We start from the raw sequence: 20,336 nt of genomic DNA on the forward strand, positions 1-20,336 counted from the left end.
CCATCACATCCATTCATGAAACTGTTCCATTGGAGGCACAAGTCGCATTGTTTCCAAGCTCATTTATTAATTTCACATCAGGCTTGCAGGCCCCTGGCATTAGACGCTCTTTGGAGATCTGGACACAACATGTGATTGGCATAAAGTCTGGTTTAACATTTTAATAGTCTGCAGAAACCCTGATCACCTGCAAATCCACAACTGTTGAGAATACTGTCTCCTCCTTGCCTTTCATATTTTTGTTAAATGATTTCACTAGTTTGAACCTTTCACTGCTCCAAAAGTGACTTTTTCTATCTGGCCTGACAGCAGTAAAAAAACAAACAAACTGGTGGCTCCCTGCTGTAAGCCTCCCCATACTCATTCTTTTCCAGCATGGAGAGTAACATATCTTGATATAGCATATCTGGAGCTGTCGAGTGCCCGTATACATGGAGCCGAGGCTTCAGCAGCAGAACTGTGGAGTCCTGGGAGATAAACTCAAAACACTACTGTAATACCCTCATGTTGGGATGGGTGGCCTGGATTCCGAGTGGGTGGGTGAGCGAGGATGGGAGCGGGAGGGAAACCACAGCGGGGGAGGGCTTTGTTTTGCTTTCATTTTTGTTGTCATCTTTTTTTTTTTCTTTTCATGATTTTTGAGCTTTTGCTGATCTATTGCTGATAATTGATCCAAATCCTGCTGTCAGCAAACAGAGCGGACAGTTTGGTCAGATTAGTTATTAGGTAATTATGAGGTAAAACAGAAAGTGAACACACCTGTAATGTCACTAAAAAATACCTTACTGCACAGGGAAACTGAGTGTGCACAACTACAGCAAGTACAGTAGGTCAAAATTGAGCCAGCAACTCGGTCTGTGAACTGTAGCCCTTTTTCCACTGCATGTCGTGGCGTTGTTGCTCCGTATTTACGCCGGCAGCGGAGGCAGTCACAGAGCCAGATTGACGTCTCTGTAAAGGGGAGAGCCGGCATAGCTGGTTAGATGCCGAGATCTTACTGCTGATATATGTTGATCTTCATTAAAAATCTACAGGCAGCGACTTGTAAACTTTTTTACTGCGGCAATGCAACCTTTAGTAAAGGGATTTTTTTACTTTTCCCACCACTGATGTCCACTGCATTTGGCTGTATTTGTATATATAGTATATGACCCAGCATGTAATATTGATGAACTGTAAGCAGTATTCCTAGGTATAAGGGTGTGTTTCTTTGCATGCGATTGCCTGTGTTTCGTGCAGCACAGCATGGTATTCGGTACAGTGATTTGTGGTCTAGTGCAGTTATGACTTTATGGTTTAATTGCTCCTCTGCCCTGCTGCTGTTGACAGCGACAAGCCCAGCCCTTCCCTCTGCACGTTGCAGTAGGATATTTTCACAGGAGGTGGGCACCTGCCTCGGCTTCCTCACTGATTGTTTCCAGGACCGGGGGCCTCTATAGTCCTGACATTTTTTGCACTGAGGTAACGTTTCCTTGCATTATGGTCGCAGAATAGCTCCCCTTGTCCATTGTGCTGCATGTTAAAACTCCTTATGGATTCGGGAACAGTGATGGGGGGAAAGTGGAAGGAGGGAAGGAGGGAGATTCCGGGGAATTCCAGCGGCATTCCTATCGGATTGCCTTCCCCGCTCTTTTCTTTCTTCCTTCGGCATAATCAGTGCAGCTCAGTGGTGTCAAGGCCATGTCAGAGTTCTCTGCTCGACATGTAATATTAACAAGGTTATGAAAAGTTTTGCAGCATCTAAATGAGCAGTGATCGGAAAACAAGAAAGAACATTTAAAGGTTAATTTTTCCAGAATTGCAGCAAATGTGAAGATGATGTTTGATACAAGAAAGGTCTTCTTCTTCATTTTCTTTAATTGATTTAAAATGAAATCACTCATTTAAAGTATTGCTGCAGGCGTAGGAGCAGTAATGAAAATTTGAAGGCGTTAAGAATGGGCTGGACTATTTGTTTGCCACTTAAAGTATTTTGTGCAATGAGAGTCGCCGCCGCATTAAGTTTCAGATTGATTAGACTGAGAGTCCTCCAACAAAGTGCCGCCTCTCCACTGGGGACTCTATTATCAAAGAAAGAAAAGAGGGAAAAAGATAAATAAACAAAATCACAGTTTGAAAAGGCTCCTTATCTGTGTTGACAGTAAACAGAGAACACAGAGCGTGAGGTAAGTGAGGACCAGTGATGGAGGATCAGTCTTAGTGCTGCTGGTCGGGTCGATCTGTTTTAACTGGTGACGCTCGGTTTGACTCGAAAGCCTCAAAGCCACATTGACCTACCCGTCGCTGTTCTCTGATCTTTCAACCGTCCACCCATCCATCAGTGCCTGAAGTGGTGGACGAACTCTCAGTCAGTAAGTGTGTATCAGCTGGGAGTATCATAAGAGAAATAACTCCTTATGTAGAATCTACAATAGCCAAGAAACTTCAACGCACAGAAATACAGAGCGTTGAGAAAGTTCAGACCCTTAAGTTTTTTCACATTATTTTATGTTGCAGCCTAAAAGAAATCACTCGATACCCCATAATGACAAAGTGAAAACGGAATTTTAGACATTTTTGCAAATGTATTAAAAAGGACAAACTGAAATGTCACATTGACAGAAGTATTCAGACTCTTTGAAATTGAGCTCAGTATCCTCCCAATTTTCTTGATCTTTTTTGAGATGTTTCTACACCTGACACCTGACCGTGCATATCAGAGCAAGACCCACGCCATGAGGTGGAAGGAACTGCAGGATTGTGTCGAGGAACAGAGCTCGGGAAGGCTACACCAAAAATTCTGCAGCATTGAAGAGCACAGTAGTCTCAGTAATTGTTCAATGGAGGAAGAAGAAGAAGCCAAACTGAATAATCATGGGAGAAGGGCCTTGGTAACAGAGGTGACCAAGAACCTGATGGTCCCACTGGGTGACCTCCAGAGATCCTGTTTGGAGATGGGAGAACTTCCTGAAGGAAAACCAATTCTCTGCTACTACATGTGTCAACAGCTGGTTCTGGCATGGTTCTGCATGACCCTGCAGTAACTCTCCTGCATCCATAATTAACAACGTTTCTCCAGATAACTGCTAGTAAGCAATGCAACTCACATACTGCTGCCTAATTGTTCCCATGTCCTTTATTAATAATAGGGAAAAGCTATATAAAGAAATTAAAAAAAAGAGGCAGGAAAAGTGTCTTTCTTTTTATAAGACAAGAGCCGGATCAGGTCCAAGTTCAGACAGAGGGGAGCGTCAAGTGTTTTGAGGAGAAGTGGCCCCTGTCTGGATCAGCTCCAAAGCTTCTTCAGTTTTCCTACAGTACCTATGATGTTTATCACTGGAGTCTAACACCGTCCTAGCATTGACTTCTCTAATTAATTGTACGGATTCCTTGTCCGGAGAAGCAAAAGTCATGACTCAAAAATGAGGTTGTGTGTGTGCGTGTGTTTTTATCGACATTATTTTTTAGTATAAAGACTGAACGTTTGACGTTAGGGGGGTCTTTTTGTACAGTATCTGTGTCTGTGCTCACTTGTAAGTTGTTACTGCATCTGCATCTTACGTGTTTGTGTATTTGTGTGCGCTCGGGTGCTCCAGAGAGAAACACAGGAACATTTTCCCACTGCTCCATGGAGCCGCCGTTCTGTTGTCACGAAGCCGCAGCCGCGCTGGTCATTGTATTTGTGTCCTGTGTATCACTTCCTGTGTCAGATTGTGGATTGTTAGGGAAACAATGGCGTGGTTGGCTTGAAAGGACACCTCAATCATTTACCACTAGGCTGTAAACGCAGACGTATACAGCGCTGCTGCTCTGGGACAATATGTATTTTCCCCCTTGTGCTGTCACTTGAATGCAGCCTGAGCCCACAGTCGACGTAATGAATCATAATTTAGATATGAACATGCCCTGATTTTTTTCTTTCATAACATCTAAATACAATGAAGTGAACTGCAACTTGCATTCACAGTGTTCCCCATCAAGCAACTGGGCGCCAAGTTTCCAAGCCCTTCCCATTTCTGTCGATAAAAAAAAAAAGAGAGAGATCCTCTGAAAGATAATGTAGGCAGCAATTTATTCTACCAGTGAAAGGAGGACATTTACATCTTCTCCTGGTGTTACAAAAGAGCCTGTCTTATTTCCTGTGAATTCAGCCAGTCTGGGGTATCACCTACTGAACTTAACCAGAAATATTCGTGTGAGCCAAAGCAAACATGCCCACCTCCACAAATATGCAGTCAAGCACACACTTGTCGCTCCTGGTCGTGCTTGTGGTGATGGTGGTGAGAGCGAAGCCTCCCGCATCCCAGATCACCTCCCTCCAAGGATGTTGTGCAAAGTAAAAAAAAGAAAAGAAAAGAAATCAAAGCACAATATAGACCAATGGCAGTCTTTGTCAGAAAAACTAACATGTTTGGACCGAATGGCATTCTTCAGGTCAGGAAGTCTGCCTTTATTAGGCTCCGACATGTTGGTGCGTCTGCTGTTGCATGACAGCAGTCACTTCAGAGATGGAAAGTAAAGTAACTCAGTACATTCTTTCCATTACTGTGCTCCACGGCATTGGAGTATTGGTATTTTAATTAGCTTGGCTGTATTTATTAGTCTTTCAGAATTTTATTCATGACAAAACGACTTTTTGACACTAAAAAGTTTTAGAAATGGGCAGAAAATTTTGTGACTGATCATCATTTCTAATTTTGGAGATGTTCATAACTGTCTTAGATGGATCAGTCTTACTATTATATAGTATTTTACCTTTGATACTTAGAGTACAGTGAGGGCTTATGCTAAATAGGAAAAAATGCAGATCTTATATTTACAAATCAATAACACAGAAATTCTTAATTCAGAATTGCCATGTTTTAGGTGTGGCTGACATCTAAAATTTAATGTCTTGTTACGGCCCAAATTTAGCAACATACATTGATATCACAGGGTTTTTTTTTCTGGTATTATGAAAAATATCACATGACAGGAAATATCGTGATATTTTATATTATTAAGTATCGGCCCAAGCTGACTATGTGGAGCGCAGGCACAGTAATTCAAACTATGAGACTTATTTATATAATTCTTTCAGTACTTTTGTGTAAATAAAAAAAAATCTATTGAATACGGTTGAAAATAATGAACTTTAAGTTTTGACTGATTCTTAAAACAATTTGAACTAAATTAAATTCAAACTTGACACAGATTGTAGACTGAATCTTTGTTCCTGAGCCCATTTTAAAAAGTGAATATTAGTTTGAATACAATCCACACAGACCCTCCTCTTCACCCGTGAGGTTACTCACAGCCGCGCTGCATCTTTATCTTTGCATCAAAGAACGTAATGTGTTCATTCACACTCACATTGCATGGCAGCCAGTGGATAACACAGAGAAAGTGGTGGTTTCTTCTGCCATTATCTGCTGCCACAGCAATGGGCCATCAGATGAACCACACAAAGACTGTGAGTAGACACCTCAGATATGAGTGAGATGTGGATGATATGTGGGGGAGCCACTGGAAGAGTTTGATTCCCAAAATTAGATTTTTCACTTTTTAGAAAAAATAAGCTTTAATAGATTGGATCAACTATATTTTAAAACTGCAGGATCGGTCCTCTTTTTATATAACAAGCACTGACACAGGCATCAGTGTTGATTTAGCATTTTTTAATGCTAGAATCTTTTTTTTTTCTGGATTTTCTTCATCTAAGACCATTGATATTAAATCCCTAATCAATCAAGTGGTCATTTCTGGAACTTCCAACCTACTAAGTCCTGTTCTACAGCCCCCAAAGTACAAAACATCCTCGTACAAGTAGCTTTAATGTGGTATCATTAAGTTTTTTGGCGGTCTAAACTTTTGCCTTGCACTTTGAGATAGGAACGAGGGTTTTCTATTCACGGTGGTGAAAATTTGACACCTTCAAACCTCCCGACACCACCAGAGCTGTGTGTTTACTGTTGTGTCTCGTCTGAGATCCCAGCATAGAGACACTCAACAGGTCAAAAGGACTAAAGTCCTGATCTGTCCGCCCCCTCTGTTGACCCTTTGACCCATCATGACACCCATACCTGCTTTGAAAAGGGACAAGAGGTGTGTGTGTGTGTGTTTTTTTTGTCTCTGTGAGTGAGTCACATCTCTTTGTCTTTCATGTCGTCGTGTAGAGTTATCATTATAAAATGATGGGATTAGACAGATGTTCAGAACACGGACATTTGATGATCTGACTTGTCAGGTAAGCAGGATGCAGAGGGGGAGCCTCATCCATACCTTTTTTTTTTGTTTTTTTTTAAAGCTTTTTTCCTTCAGACTTCACAGAAATCCCCTTGAGCTTGTGCAGGTATTAATTTGCAGTGATTACCTGTAGCTTCACAGGACCTGCAGCACCTCCAGCCAGGCAGCCAGCAATCTCAGACAGGGGCCTAATTGACACTGTCTGTGTGTGTTTGTGTTTGTGTTTGTGTGTGTGTGTGTGTGGTGTGGTGGTGTGTGGGGGGGGGGTTCTACTGTTTTGTTCCTTCCTTTTATGGCTGAGGGCTCCCCACCCTGCAGAGCTTAATGAGATGTTTACATGGAGCTGGGTGTGGGAACCGGGGCCCATATGCTGTCGTGTAAGATGACAGGGACCTGCTTTGTGTTTTTGGCCTTGTTAAGAGGTTTCAGCGCTGAAATCAGAGCCTTTGGCCTCCACCGACCTGCAGGAAGGTGGGAGACACTCTGCAGCAGATCTGCTATCAGTCATAGTGTTCAAACATAATGAAAGGAAAGAGCTCTCTTTATGAAAATGTACCTAAACCCCAGAGATGCAGGTTCCTCTCTAACTGTTCACTAATGCTGAGTGTCATAACTTTTTAATTCAACCTGATTTCGACAAAGTTTAAAACTGGTCAGGAAAGGTGCAGAAGACAAAGATGAAAATCTGATGAATCACTTTATGTCAACTTTGGTGACTTGTCAGTTTTTGATCCTTGATATTATGGATTGATTTGAGTTCAGACTCAGCAAATTCACCAAGCTACCATTTCTCCCCTGCCACAGAAAAATCCAATCACTTGCAACGTGGCCACAAACTTTGATGTCATAGATGCCCCTTATTTGACACTTATGTTTAGACATTTTTACAACCACAAAAACTGACAAATTGACCCTAATTAGAAATATTTATAACTTACGCATGTGCACTACAAAGAAGCACGAGCTTGGCACCAAGAATAAGGTGAACACCATTCACCTAGTTCCTCTCTCGTCCCTTTGGTGTCTTTGCTTCTGTTTTCAATAACTTATCTGAGTGTCGGTCACAGTGGCAGCAAATCATAACAAGGTAGCCCAGACGTCCTACTCCTTAGCCACATCCTCCAGTTCTTCCTGGGGAATCCCAAGATGACTTCCTGGCCAGATGGGATATGTAAGTCATAGATAAGTAATTTGCATGACGTGTTGTCTGATCTGAGTGGAAAGCAAAGTTTTTTACAGTTGTTCCAAACTGCTGTAACTTTTGGAAAGTTACAGAAATTGACCCCCCCCCCCCCTCCGCCCAATACTGACGTCAGAAAGTTGTGGGGAGAGGGGGTTTCCTAAAATATTGAACAGCCATGAGGCTTCCTTATCAGACGCCTGAACCACCTGAGCTGACCAGGGAGCAGCGGTTCTACTCCCGAGCTCCCTTTGGATTTCCTCACCTTGTTATTAAGGGTGAAAGAAACTAATTTCCGCTGCTTGTCATTCTCTCAGTCATTTCTCAAAGCACATGACCACAGGAGACCAAGTCTAAGAAACTCCACCTGGAATGGAGAACTTCGCTTTCAGGCTGAGCGTCCTGTTCAGTCGGGTGCAGCATCTCACACTCAAGTGCAATGTGGTTTTCTTCTTCCACTCGTCCAGGCTGTTTACTATTAGAACAACTTGTCATTAACATCCTTGGCAAGACTGCATTGCATATCATAGAATTACCAGACTGATAGAGAGGAGGAGAGACGCACATGGAGACGGACGGACAGACGGACGGACGGACAGACAGACGGGTGTAAAGGTTTCAGTCTCCGTCCTCCTGCTTGCTGTCGGTGATAAAGGCAGTAAACCATCATGGCTCCAGTGTTATCAGACACACACCTTTGGATTAGAGCGACTGCACCTGCTGCTGCTGCTGCTGCTCACACACTGACCTCAGCTCAGAGGAACTGAGGTCCGCCCGCCAGCAAACACCTGCTCACCTGCCACCTGCCCTGCATGGGTGTGTGTGTGTGTGTGTGTGTGTGTGTGTGTGTATCAGGTGTGTAGATGTAGGTGGTGCTGGTGGGAGTGGTGGCGTCAGATTTGTGTGTTGGTATGTTGTGGATGTGTGTGTGTGTGGGGGGTGTATGTGTGTGTGTGTGTGTGTGTGTGTGTGGGTGTGTGTGTGTGGGTGTGGGTGTGGGTGTGTGTGTGGGATTACCTTTGAGGTCGATTTGAGGTTAAATATTTGTGTTTTTCAATTATGCTTTTCTCTGGAAAAACCACAAAGAATCACTCCTGGTGCCACATGCAAATATCTGCATTTATTCTCACTGAAATTCTTAGGCTCCGATTCTAAAGGCTACAAATCAAAGCACATCAGTAACATCAGCACTGAATGTACGTCATTAATCCTGCAGCCAAAAACAATTCCAGTGAATCTATTACAAACCTTTCATGTAAACGGGACATTCTGACTGGCTGAGAGGTTTCTTCACCCTTAGTTTAGATGAATCATTTCAAACTGCGGGTTACCATGGTTACAGTATTTACGGTTTGTGCTTCGTTGCCAAATGGTGAAATGGCTACGTTTAGGTAGCATTTTCATCTAAAGCGCTTTACAATTTGCCCCGCTCGTTCACCCGCTCACAAAAACACTGATGACGGTGAGTGACTCATCTGCTGGTCCGGGGTTCGTTATCTCGCCCAAGGACACTTCAGCAGGGAGGCAGATGGAAGATGGTAGAGAGTACATGATTTGCCTCTCCAGAACTTTATGTCAACATCATTACCGGCACAAATGTTATGGCAACGCTGCCAAACCTTTGTGCTCCATTTCCCTTTACTTCGTTTTAGATTCGCAAAATATTTTTGAGCTCAGCATGCCAAACGATGGCGCCGAGTTTGTAGCTTCACTGAACTGATTCGAGCTCCTTTCGGATGTCAGACCTCCTAACCTTATCTCTAAGGCTCGGCCCAGCCACCCTGCGCAGGAATTTTATTTCAGCCGTCTGTAACCACGGTCTTGTTCTTTCGGTCACTACCCAAAGCTCATGACTTTTTGTTCATTTTGTTCATGCTGTCATTAAAAAAACTAAATCCTTGTCACGTATAGAGGAAAATCTGATTTAATCCACTTTAACCTGCTATCTGAACGTGGTCTGATGTGAAACTGGACTGAGCCTACAATCAGTCAAAAAGTGACAAATCATCCCATTTGCTGCATGATAAAGAATGTTTCCCAAGAGCACAACAGCTACATAAACAGGGAAAATATGTGCGTGAGGGAGGGAGGGAAATTCAAAGTGGTGAATAATGCTCTATTTAGAAAATGCCTGTTTCAACAGTTCAATCATAAGGTAGAGATAAGTGTGTTCGTGTGTGTGTGTGTGTGTGTGTGTGTGCTTCGCAGTCGGTATGTGCGGAGGTGGAGAGTGGGCTTCAGCCTGTCAGCGAGCTGTCAGGTGAAGGTGTGAGCCTTTAACGCTCGGAGGTGAGAGGAGGAGCAGATTGAGGTCAAACAGGGTGTCTGCTCTCTTGACCTCAAATTTCTGCATGACAAGCTTGTTAACATGGAAGCTTGAACCCCGTCCGCTCTGGACATTCGCACTGCTCTTAGTATAATCAGTTTGTAATAGTTTGTAATATTACGTCTTGGCAGCCTGGCTGTGTGGCGCTGAACCTCCCAGCTGCACTAACCTGAGCTTTAAGCACAACTTTGATTTTCATCCTACAGTCAAATGATTTAAACTTTAACCCCATTTCAAAAACACGTCTAAACAGATTACTCTTTACAGGTTACTCAGCAACGTATGACGTGTGCAGAAAACCTGTATCCATTGTTTTTTTAAGTCGATGTTATGAAAATTTTAGACATAACATGAGTGGAAATGTGGGAGTTTTGACAAAAGATTCAAACATGACAAAAAGGTTTTTACACTTGGCTAAGGTGGGAAATTGGGGTATTGATTGAAACAAAATTGAATCCTTGAAATGAATACATGACACAAACATAAGTGCCATATTTCCATTATGTTCTACTGTTGAAGTTTGACTGGAGTTCTTTTAACTACATCATCTGGTTGCGTCCTTTTCTTCTTAGACACCCTAATGGCACTGAACTGGAGAATTAGGACGACCATGTGATTATTTTTGGGGCATGTTTTCCTTTTATTTTGACAGCCACAGTGACCGAGACGGGAAAGTCAGGGGTAGAGAGAAGGGAAGACATGCAGCATCTCTATCTTTAAGTATTCACTCTTAATATTAGTGGTTAACAGTCGTGGATGGAATTGCACATTAATTTATTAATTTATTAGGATGCACCACCATCCTGTTTCTCAGGGTCCGTGCGTCAAGAAAATCTGTATTTATCACACTCTCTTCCCTGATGTGCACATCCTGACTACTGTACCTTGACTAATTCCTCCGTATGTATGATGGGTCTGGAATGTGCAACGGCAGTCGCTCCCAAACCTCATTAATCCCGGGCTCGAGGGTTTATGATCATGGTACCCCCAGTTCCTTGATGTGGGTGGAGAATGAGGAGAGAGCAACCTGTAGGTGTGACTCCTCTGACAGGAAATTTCTTGTCTTGTTTCTCATGCATACCAGGGTTGAGCAAGTCGTAGACACAGACAGTGTTCCCCTTGTGTTTATTTTAGTAGAGGTCCGACAAGATTCACGATTACTGGAGCTTTGCATCCAGACGCTGATCCACATCTGAGCACCATGTCGTCTCACGCTTCCCGATAACTGACCTGACACAACCTGAGGACTCCTGGCAGGGTGAACCCCACCTGTCTGCTTCTGCAAACAGCTCAAAGCTACCACATGATCCAGCTGTTCACCGCACCCTGCGATGAGCAACAGTGATCTGTTGCAGATAGCTTTGGGAATTGTGCACCACAGGTTTGAATCCCCTGCTGGGAACTTGGAGCATGAATGAGTAACTCTCTCCACTCCTTGAAGAACATCATCGACTTCATTTGCCCCTAAGCAAAGCAGCGAGTGTGTGAATGTGGGTTAGCCTCCAGGAACTGCCCCCCTGTCTGAGCCTCTCCTGTAAACAAGAATGCAAGTTGCTGGGTTATACAAGGAATGAAAAACTAAGACAATCACCCATTCTGGGAAAATGATCCTCCAGTCCGTCGTATTGTAGTTGAAAGACCACACAGACAAGCCACAACAGGACTGTCTAAAGTTTACTCTTTTGTCAGATAAGAGCTCCACTCAGTTCTGTTTGCATTCTTCAGGAGGCGACTTGTAAACGTTTCTATGGCAGCTCTCTCAGCCCTCAGCCTGTTTGTGTGCCGCTCGCAGTGAACGTTTGTGTGCGGAAGCTGTGGGTGAAGGTGAGAGCGATGGTGTTTGTGGGCTTATTCCTCTCTAAAAGCACAGCAGTCTTTTATTTTCAACAAGATCCCTGAAGAACAGAAGCTCTTGAGTCACATAGAAAGAAAGAAAGAAAGAAAGAGAGGTAGAGGTCAGAAAAACGGGCGGTTCACAAAGACAGAAAAGCAAACATGTGAAGACTGAAAAGGCAGATTGAAACAGAAAATGAATGTCAGAAAGGGATTTAATTTTAGTGGTCTGAGTGAGTCATCAGCAGAGTTTGTACTGTACATTTCTGAGGCTCGAGCCAGCTCAGGTTTTGTAATGTCAGCAGATAAATTTCAGAAATAGAAACAGATCTATAGTGTGATTAAAGTCAACTACATTCATTTCTTATGCTTTTCCACTGATGCTCAATACATTTTTATATACAGTAAATTCACTGTCATTGGTGCTTTGTGAGAAAAAAGTTTTTTTTAAGGAAACATATGGCTTTCACAACATAACAAGATTTTTAATTCTTCATTTTTGTTTAAGTACTAAATAATCACTTTATATTGTCATGCAGTGTAAGTTCAGGTCCTAGTGGGAAGGTCCAACACCTTGACATTTCAAATTGCCTGGTAAACACTGTTGTATTCACATTTTATTTTTATTTTTGTCAGGAAATCAAAAGATGCAGAATTTCATGATTATTGTCTCCTATCCGACCAATCATTTTCTACCCTTTATTCGACTGAGCATGGCTGTTGCAAATTAGTAATATGTAATTTTCAGGAGACATCGTTCAATGAGTGAGAGTGAATTAATCAGATTAACAAAATGGAGAAATGAAAAGTAAAAGGAAGTCAAAAATCACTGACTCCTCTGGTGCAGGTAGGCACACGCTGGGCTGTACTCACCTGCAGAGCTGAGTCAGGACTTCTAACAATGACAGAGGGATAAGTCTGAATATTTCACGTCCACTCACATCGTAAAATACAGTCATCAGAGGCACAATTACTTTAATCACCAGGTGTGATTAATGTGCAGGAATTTGTATTAGTGGGATCTGTGCAGAGACAGACCTGAGCTTGTAAAGCGGTGCTGGACATACACGCAATGGAAGAAATGCTGTAGGAGACAGTGGCATATAGAAATGAACAGACACTAATCGATGCATATAAATGTATATACATCGGGTCAATGACAAACAATTTCAAAGGGGAAACCAAGATATTTCCGAACAGAATTAGGGTGCATGTAGTCTGAATTCCTTGAATAAACTCTGTATTATAACGTGACATGGTGCAGCGCTGGTAAACAGCAGCGTTATATCTGCGCTGCAGGACATATCAGATCAGCGTGTGTAGACTTCAGCACGGCTCTTGTTTAGTCTTTGTTCCGCATTAGAGGCCCCAGCAATGTGAGACGGGAGTTTTATCTGCTGAATTGCTTAATCCTTCAAACATTCATCTCGTGAATGTGAAAGCAGGTTTTTTTTTTTGTTTTTTTTCTCTATCTGTACTCTTCCATTTCCAAACCAAGAGTCAACCTGCACAGGTGAACACACTGTACACAACATGGCGTGATAATCCTTTTATTAAAGACAGTTGGTACCAAGTTCAATATTTTTTCGCTTCGTTTACTTCATTAAGAGTCTTGATTTTACGTGAGACTGAACCACTGGTACCTTTTCTGTGAAGCGTAAGAAACTGGCTTAATCGACTTCTTGGGTAGGTTGGTCCACCACTTTGGTTGGAATTGCAGTATCTCAACAACTGTGTGATGGATTTCAATGAAATCTTTTGCAGATATTCGTGGTTCCCAAAGGATGAATTCTGCCGACTTTAGTGATCCCCTGACTTTTAGTCTAGCGCCACCATGAGGTTGAGACTTTTGGTTTTTAGTGAAATATGGTTGGTTTGTCAGTCAGTTGATCAGTTCGTTCTTGGTAGACAATTCTGGTCACTCCTGTGGATGTGGAAAACTGAAAAGTTTTTGAGAAACGCTACTGAACGATTGTACCTCCGTGTGGCAGAGAGAAGCCAACTTTCTGTCATCCCCAGCTTTCTCTTCAAATGTCGACATGGCTGATCACTCGACACAGATGTTCCAGTTGGCATGCTCAAATGAAACAAATGGAAAGAAAGATAGAGTGATTGTATTAGTTATTATTATGACCTCATCTCCAGTTAAATATGAAATGTTAGTTGGCAAAGTCAGTATTTGTTTTGAAAAGTTATTGCAGCTGTCAGTGTAGGAAATACATCCAACCAGTGCAAGACTGTCAGCAGTCTCCCAACATGGAAATACTCATTTAAAGTAAAGGTTCCTCAGAATCATACAGTGCTCATACACCTAGAAGCACACACAGGTTGAGCTAACTCAACCGTTTCTTTGTGAATTCTCCATTGATTCTCTTCTACAACAAGTCCAGTAACTTATATGCAGCTTATTAACCTCATTACATCCCAGGTTTATCTCCGAGCTGCGTTTCACATACTTCCTTATCACTGCTGATAAGAGCCGTCGTAAAGAGATGAACATAAGACGTTTGTGTCTGTGTGGAGGCATGTGAATGAGTCATATGCACACAACTATGTGCAAATGACAAAATGTGTGTGTGTGTGTGTGTGTGTGTGTGTGTGTGTGTGTGTGTGTGTGTGTGTGTGTGTGTGTGTGTGTGTGTGTGTGTGTGTGTCTTTGCACCTGCTTCCCTGGGAGGAAACATCTGCTGCAGGGTGTCAGAGGCCACCTGTCGGACTCCGTCCTGCAGCCACTGACTGACCAGCCTGCAGAACTGATCTACTGTCTGCACGAGCTCAAGCTGCTGCAGGAAGATGTGTGCGAGGACACACAGCTGTCTTATTAGACCGTCCCTTGGCCTGTCATCTGAGACAGTGTGGATTCGCCTCGTTCGCCCAAATGAAAGCTGGTGTGTCAAGTATGAAAGCAACAGGAAATCTTCTCTGCACGCTGGAAGTAACACATTGACAGAGTTTTCATGCTCGCTTGAAGGCTTGCAGTTCTTAAACGCAACATTGCAATCTGACAAAGGTGTGAAACATGGCAAATAATATCCTGAAAAAAACACTTGACAAGAAGACTGATATTCGACAAAACATTTCTGATTAACAACCTTTTTTTTTTAGTATTCAGCTCTATTTTAGCAATGGTCGGTCCAGACTGAAATATATAAATATTTATCTGATTTATTGGCACTAAATTTCATACAGAAATCCATGGTCCCCAGAGGATGAATCCTACTGACTTTGATGATCTCCTGACTTTTCCTCTTGTGCCACAATGAGATTCACATTTGTGGTTTTGAGTGAAAATATATCAACGACAACCGGATTGAAAACCATGAAATTTAGTTCAGACATTCATGGTCCCCTCAGGATAAATTTTAATAACTTTGGTTATCACTTCGTTTTTTCATCTAGTGTCATCATCAGGTCAGAATTTGAACTCGTCCAACGCTTCGGTTTATGACCAAATACCCACAAAACGAATGATATTCCAATCAGCCTCAGCTCAACTTTGAGTTTAGTGCTTATTGCTCAATGTTAGCATGCTAGGTTTGTTAAAGCTATGCTAACACTTGTTGATATCTTTTCCCCTCCATCTTAACCTTCCAACTACACTCACCGCTTGTATCTTGCCCAGCATATGCACAAGCATTTTCATGTGACAAGGGTAAACAGTGAACTGCACTAGCAACAAACACAAGATGTGTATTTTAGCCATATTTATCATATTCTAGTGAAAATATCAAATATGTTTAGAACATATCGAGCATATGAATGGACACAGGAGAAGCACATTGTCCTGTGGTGTGAGTGATCTGAAGTCTGTTAATTTATGACTTCATAGAGGGGTGACAACAGAGGGAAGAAAGTCACAGGGAATGACATGCAACAACCAGGGACATTGCAATTAATGGTCAGTGCCTCAAAGTTTCTTGCCAGGGGTGAATAGTGGTGATGGTCACTTGCTAAGAGCCTCAGCCATCATTGCATTTACAAAACGCAGCGCTACGTCTTCAGGACAGCCTGGACGCTACAGTGACTGGCTTTTGCAAAGTGACAAGACGGCCGGGCCACACCAGGGCTAGCTGGTTAGCATGCTAATTTCAGTAGAGGAAAAGAAGTGATAGAAGTGGAAGCAAAACAAGAGTCAACATTGGTGTTTCTTTCTGCGAAGGAATAAAGTTTGATGCTGAACTCGTAGTGTTTCTTCTAGATGAAGTAAACAGCTGTTAATGATAATGTTAGCTATGTAGCAATAGCAAAAGTTACAAATAGCTCATTTAAAACCCGAGGCCATCAGGGTTGGCCTTCTATGGGAATAATATTTTAGCAGAAATAGGCTATGTGAACATAATTCCTCAGGAAATAATGTCCGACTTGTTTGGGATTGGGACATTGGAATAAAACTTAGGAGTGTATTACCACATTACCCCAAAGTGTGTAAATCAAAGAAAGGCTCCAGGCTCTGGGCACACAGAGCACCATTGTGCTGAGCATTTTGCACTCAGCGTCCAACATAATTTCAAAATTTCCATCGATTGCAGAGAAGCTGCCATCATTTGAATTTCCCAATGTGTTTCCAGTTCCAAAGATTTAACTTCAGAAACAAGGTAAATAGTTCAGGGCGGTCACCCGAATGTCAGCAGTGAGTCAAGTCTTTGAAGATTGTTAAAACGTTGATGATTAAATGAAGGTGAGGATGATGTGCAGGCTTGTCTTAGAAAACCTGAGGCTGATGCAGACCCTAATAACTTTGACCTTTATCTTTTGATAAAGAGACTAATTTTTGACTTTAATGCATCTCATTACTTTCAGAAGTGGGTTGTCGCTAGTGGCTGTTTTTCTGAAACCACAGATGCCGGCACAGATTCACCTCTACTGTTTTACATTATTTATTTTGTGTTAAATACACTGACAGCTGCAGAAGCTTAATTCAAGTTTTTTCCAATAAGCTTGATGTGTGCTTTGCGTCTACCTGAGAACGTATAGATAGTAGCCCACATTTCTCATGGCTGCCACCAGAACTATGTTAGCAGCTTGTTCTCATTATGAATGGAAGATGCTTTGAAATCAAACAAAGGTGTAATTAATTCTTCATTAAGGTTGCATTCCATTGAGATGTTCCAGGTCCAGATGTTCCCTCCTGCTTGATTTCTCCTGTTATCCATCTACCTAACGCTCTATAGCTTTTTAAATGCTTCAAAGCTGTTGTTTATATATTAACATCTTACTACAGATTTTACATTACATTTATTGTTCCCTATCATTTGTGTGTGTTTGTGTGTAGTCTGTGTTATTCCTTTCTAATGATGTTTTTATTTTGCAAAACAATTATGATCAAGTTGGTATATAAATGCCACAGAAATGGACGTATCTCAAAAACTACATCCACTTCACATCACTGTTCATCACTGCATGTTGGGCAGTAGAGGGCGCTAACAGCCATGTTTCCTCTGCCTGCAGGTCAGTGAGGAACAGTTCAGTTGTCCTTTACTAAACACAACATGAAGCCTACCACACTCCTCCTGTTATTACTGATTATTTATTTATGGGTGAGATTTACAACATGAACTTTTTGTTTTTATTGTCCTTATATATACTGTCGTCTGCATTACAGTTTTACAAGAAACTTGCAAGAAACACATATTTTGACTTGAATTTATCATGACAAACTCTCATTTAGACGAAGAGAGACACATGTCTTCTATAAAATGCGATTTCACGGCGTGAGTATAGTAAAAAAAAAAACAAAAAAAAAACAAGTACAAGCTCCTGTGTGAGCAAACTTCAATAATAAATCCATCAGCCGTCCTCCTCCCGCCCCTTTCCCTGATTGGATGTTATCTGTCAAACGTTCCACCCAGCAGGCCACTGATTGGTCCGCTGAGCTGCCAGTCCTCGGGGAGCGCCCGACTCCGGCTTTGGGCAGCAGAGATGCGCCGCTGCTCTCCCTCTCTGCCGTTTAGTGCGTCGAGCGGCGGAGGGAAGTGGAGTTTGCGCGTCTTGTTGTGCGTCCGTGGACCAAACAGCAGCAGCGGTGCGCTTTTCCTCCTCCAGAGCTGCAGGCATCCCGGGGAGCAGCCACGCCGTGCATGCCTCGGAGACCGGGAGAAGGAGGATACTGTGTTTTTTCTTCTTCTTCTTCTTCTTCATTAGTATTTTGACTGATTGAGACAGACATATTTTGTATTTTCCTAATGGTAACCAACACCGAGCAGCCGGAGACATGTGGAATAATCTGGGGAAACTGCACCGCTTCTCACTAGTGTGTCTCCTCCTGACACTGCGGGCTGAGGTGAGAAGTTTATGTGATCCATCTCATGGGGAGATGATGTTTTTGATGGTGCTTTAACTTATCAATAGACTGGAAGTTGTGTTTTTGGAGGGGGTTAAATTCCAGCCTTAATTGAATTGCCTGCTCGATAGTTGAATCATGTGATCTCGGAAATTACTAAATGTGCACTTCCTTCGGGAGATTGAATAAATTTTAGTTCGCAGGCGAGTTAGGAAACGTCATTAGCTGAACATTTGTATGATAATACACAAATACACTGTTTTAATCAATTTCCCCTAGGGGATAAATAAAGTATCTATCTATCTATCTATCTATCTATCTATCTATCTATCTATCTATCTATCTATCTATCTATCTATCTATCTATTTATAAGTGATGGGAATTTGTCAAAGTTTTGTATTTTTCCATAAAGTTTCATCACTAACGAATCGGTGCCAGTGTTAACTGCGTCAATTAGCGTTTTACGCAGAGTCTTAAAAGCTCGGTTACTCTAAATAACTGGGTGAAATAGCTTCACATGTCTCTGGTACAGCTTCACCTGCTTGGAAAAATCCCCTGAAACAAACCACAGAAGTCAGATCACAAGCAAATCTTCAACATTGTAGAAACTTGTTCGGGAAAAAAAAAAAATTCAGATTTTAATAATAAAGATCTTGTTAAGGTGGATTTCTTCTCCAGTGTACAGCTGCAGCCTGATATGCAGAGTGAGCTGAATTGGAGTATTAGGTCGCCTTATCCAGCTCTTAAGTCCAACTGTGCCAACACGTATAGTAGTGTGTGTAGTGTGTGGGCTGCAGAGTGACTGCACAACTGCAGAAAAAGAAAAAGTCCTACCCCCCTTAAATCTGCTCATAGGACGAGATAATTCCACTTGCATCATTTTTAGAGCGATTCGATGAATCAAGGGTCATTTTGCCATTTGTGATTTCACCCTAAAGCGTTAATATATAAGTGTTTTCAGCCTCTCACACTCCCTCGTGTCCTCCTCAGGTGTCTCAGTCCACGGGTTACTTCGAGCTGCAGTTGGTGTCGGTGGATAACCCCAAAGGTCAGCTGCTGAACGGCGACTGCTGCGACGCGGAGAAGAGCGCGGCGGAGGGCCACTGCGGCGCGGACGAGTGCGACACCTACTTCAGAGTGTGTTTAAAGGAATACCAAACGGAGGTCATGACCAGTGGACCGTGCACCTACGGCTCGGAAACTACTAAGGTTATCGGTGGGAATACTTTTCAGTTCAAAGGCGGCCAGAAAACCGGACAGAACCGGAACAACGACGCCGGGAAGATCATCATTCCCTTCCAGTTCGCGTGGCCGGTAAGTGGATCATCGTGTCACTGTGTGTTCGCCGGTTTCATGCGGAGAACAGTCCAAATTTCAGTGTTTATTGGAGGAAAAATTGCGTAAAAGTGGCAAAAATATTCACCTGGATGCTTCACCAGAACTCAGACTGTGAGAGTCCATTACATGTTAAAACATTATTTAATGTGATAATCTTCCATCATAAAAGGGAGTTTGGATGTTTTAGTGGTGAATCATGCCGCAGCCTTAAATCTGCCATCCCAGCTCGTACAAAATGTAATCTGGCACATTTTTGGCACATTTTTTACTGTAGCATTGCATTGCATTCTGGGTCTCTGCGTGCCACTCATTCTTTCCTCCGCGTGTCCATTCGGCAACTTTTGGCGTCTCTACATCATCCAACACCTCGTGGAGGACGTCACATTCCTCTCTCGGATTTTTTGAGTGAATATGTGCGTGTTTCTGATCAAGCTAAAAAATAAAAATAAAAAAAAAAGAAGCCCTGAGCGCGCATGACGCACAGCGGTGGTGCAGTTGTGTCTGGGGGTTTGATGAGTTACCAAACAAGCTGCTGTTTGTCTGGCTTCAGTTACAGTGAGTGGGAGAGGAAAAGAAGGAGGGGGGGGTACGTTGCCAGTGTTTGAAGGGATGGGGGAAACTAAGGATTTCCATGCAAGTGTTGATTAAGAAGTGGCAGGTAACTTATTATCTAATCTAAACACAGCAGCTGAGCCAATCAAAACCTGCTCCTTCTCCTTATTTGGAGAACCAGCGTGGGAAACAGGAACAGTGCTGGCAATCAGAGCTTCATGAAACCTGCTGTAAGGCCAGAGGAGCTGCTGTTACACCCAGAGATCTGTATCAGGGAGGGCTAATGCTCAGAGTCAAGTCCCGTGGAGAAAACGTCACAGGTTTGATTCCCACATCAGCTGAGTGAGCTGTCAGAATAAGAGCCCTCAGTTATTGTGAGTCAAAGTGGAAAAGAGTGTGAGGCCATAACCACCAGAATATTAACTTGTGCTGGAGCGATTAGTCCCTGAAACAACCAGTCAATCCAGAGAAAACTCATTAATGACTCATTAGTTAATCACTTATTTACATATTACCAAGAATTACATTACATCACTTAGTTGTAACGGTCATATTTTCTTAATATAAGTGAGATTTTAATGTTTTTATAGATTATAAACAACTTTTTTAAAGGAATTTTCTA

At 42.4% G+C, this 20,336-nt stretch overlaps 1 protein-coding gene across 2 annotated transcripts in view; it reads left to right on the plus strand.

Moving 5' to 3' along the window:
- Positions 1 to 17,523: 17,523 nt before the first annotated feature.
- The window catches only part of LOC111225378 (protein jagged-2-like), a 53,140-nt gene continuing 50,327 nt past the window's right edge, over positions 17,524 to 20,336 (plus strand). For both annotated transcript variants that reach the window (XM_022750207.1, XM_022750208.1), the window contains exons 1-2: positions 17,524 to 17,823; positions 18,815 to 19,138. In XM_022750207.1, the coding sequence (XP_022605928.1) occupies positions 17,755 to 17,823; positions 18,815 to 19,138 (393 nt within the window). In that variant the 5' untranslated portion in view covers positions 17,524 to 17,754. The remainder of the gene's footprint in view (positions 17,824 to 18,814; positions 19,139 to 20,336) is intronic.

This window comes from Seriola dumerili, unplaced genomic scaffold, assembly GCF_002260705.1.
Source record: "Seriola dumerili isolate Sdu_G_001 unplaced genomic scaffold, Sdu_1.0 BDQW01000149.1, whole genome shotgun sequence".
Taxonomy (NCBI): domain Eukaryota; kingdom Metazoa; phylum Chordata; class Actinopteri; order Carangiformes; family Carangidae; genus Seriola; species Seriola dumerili.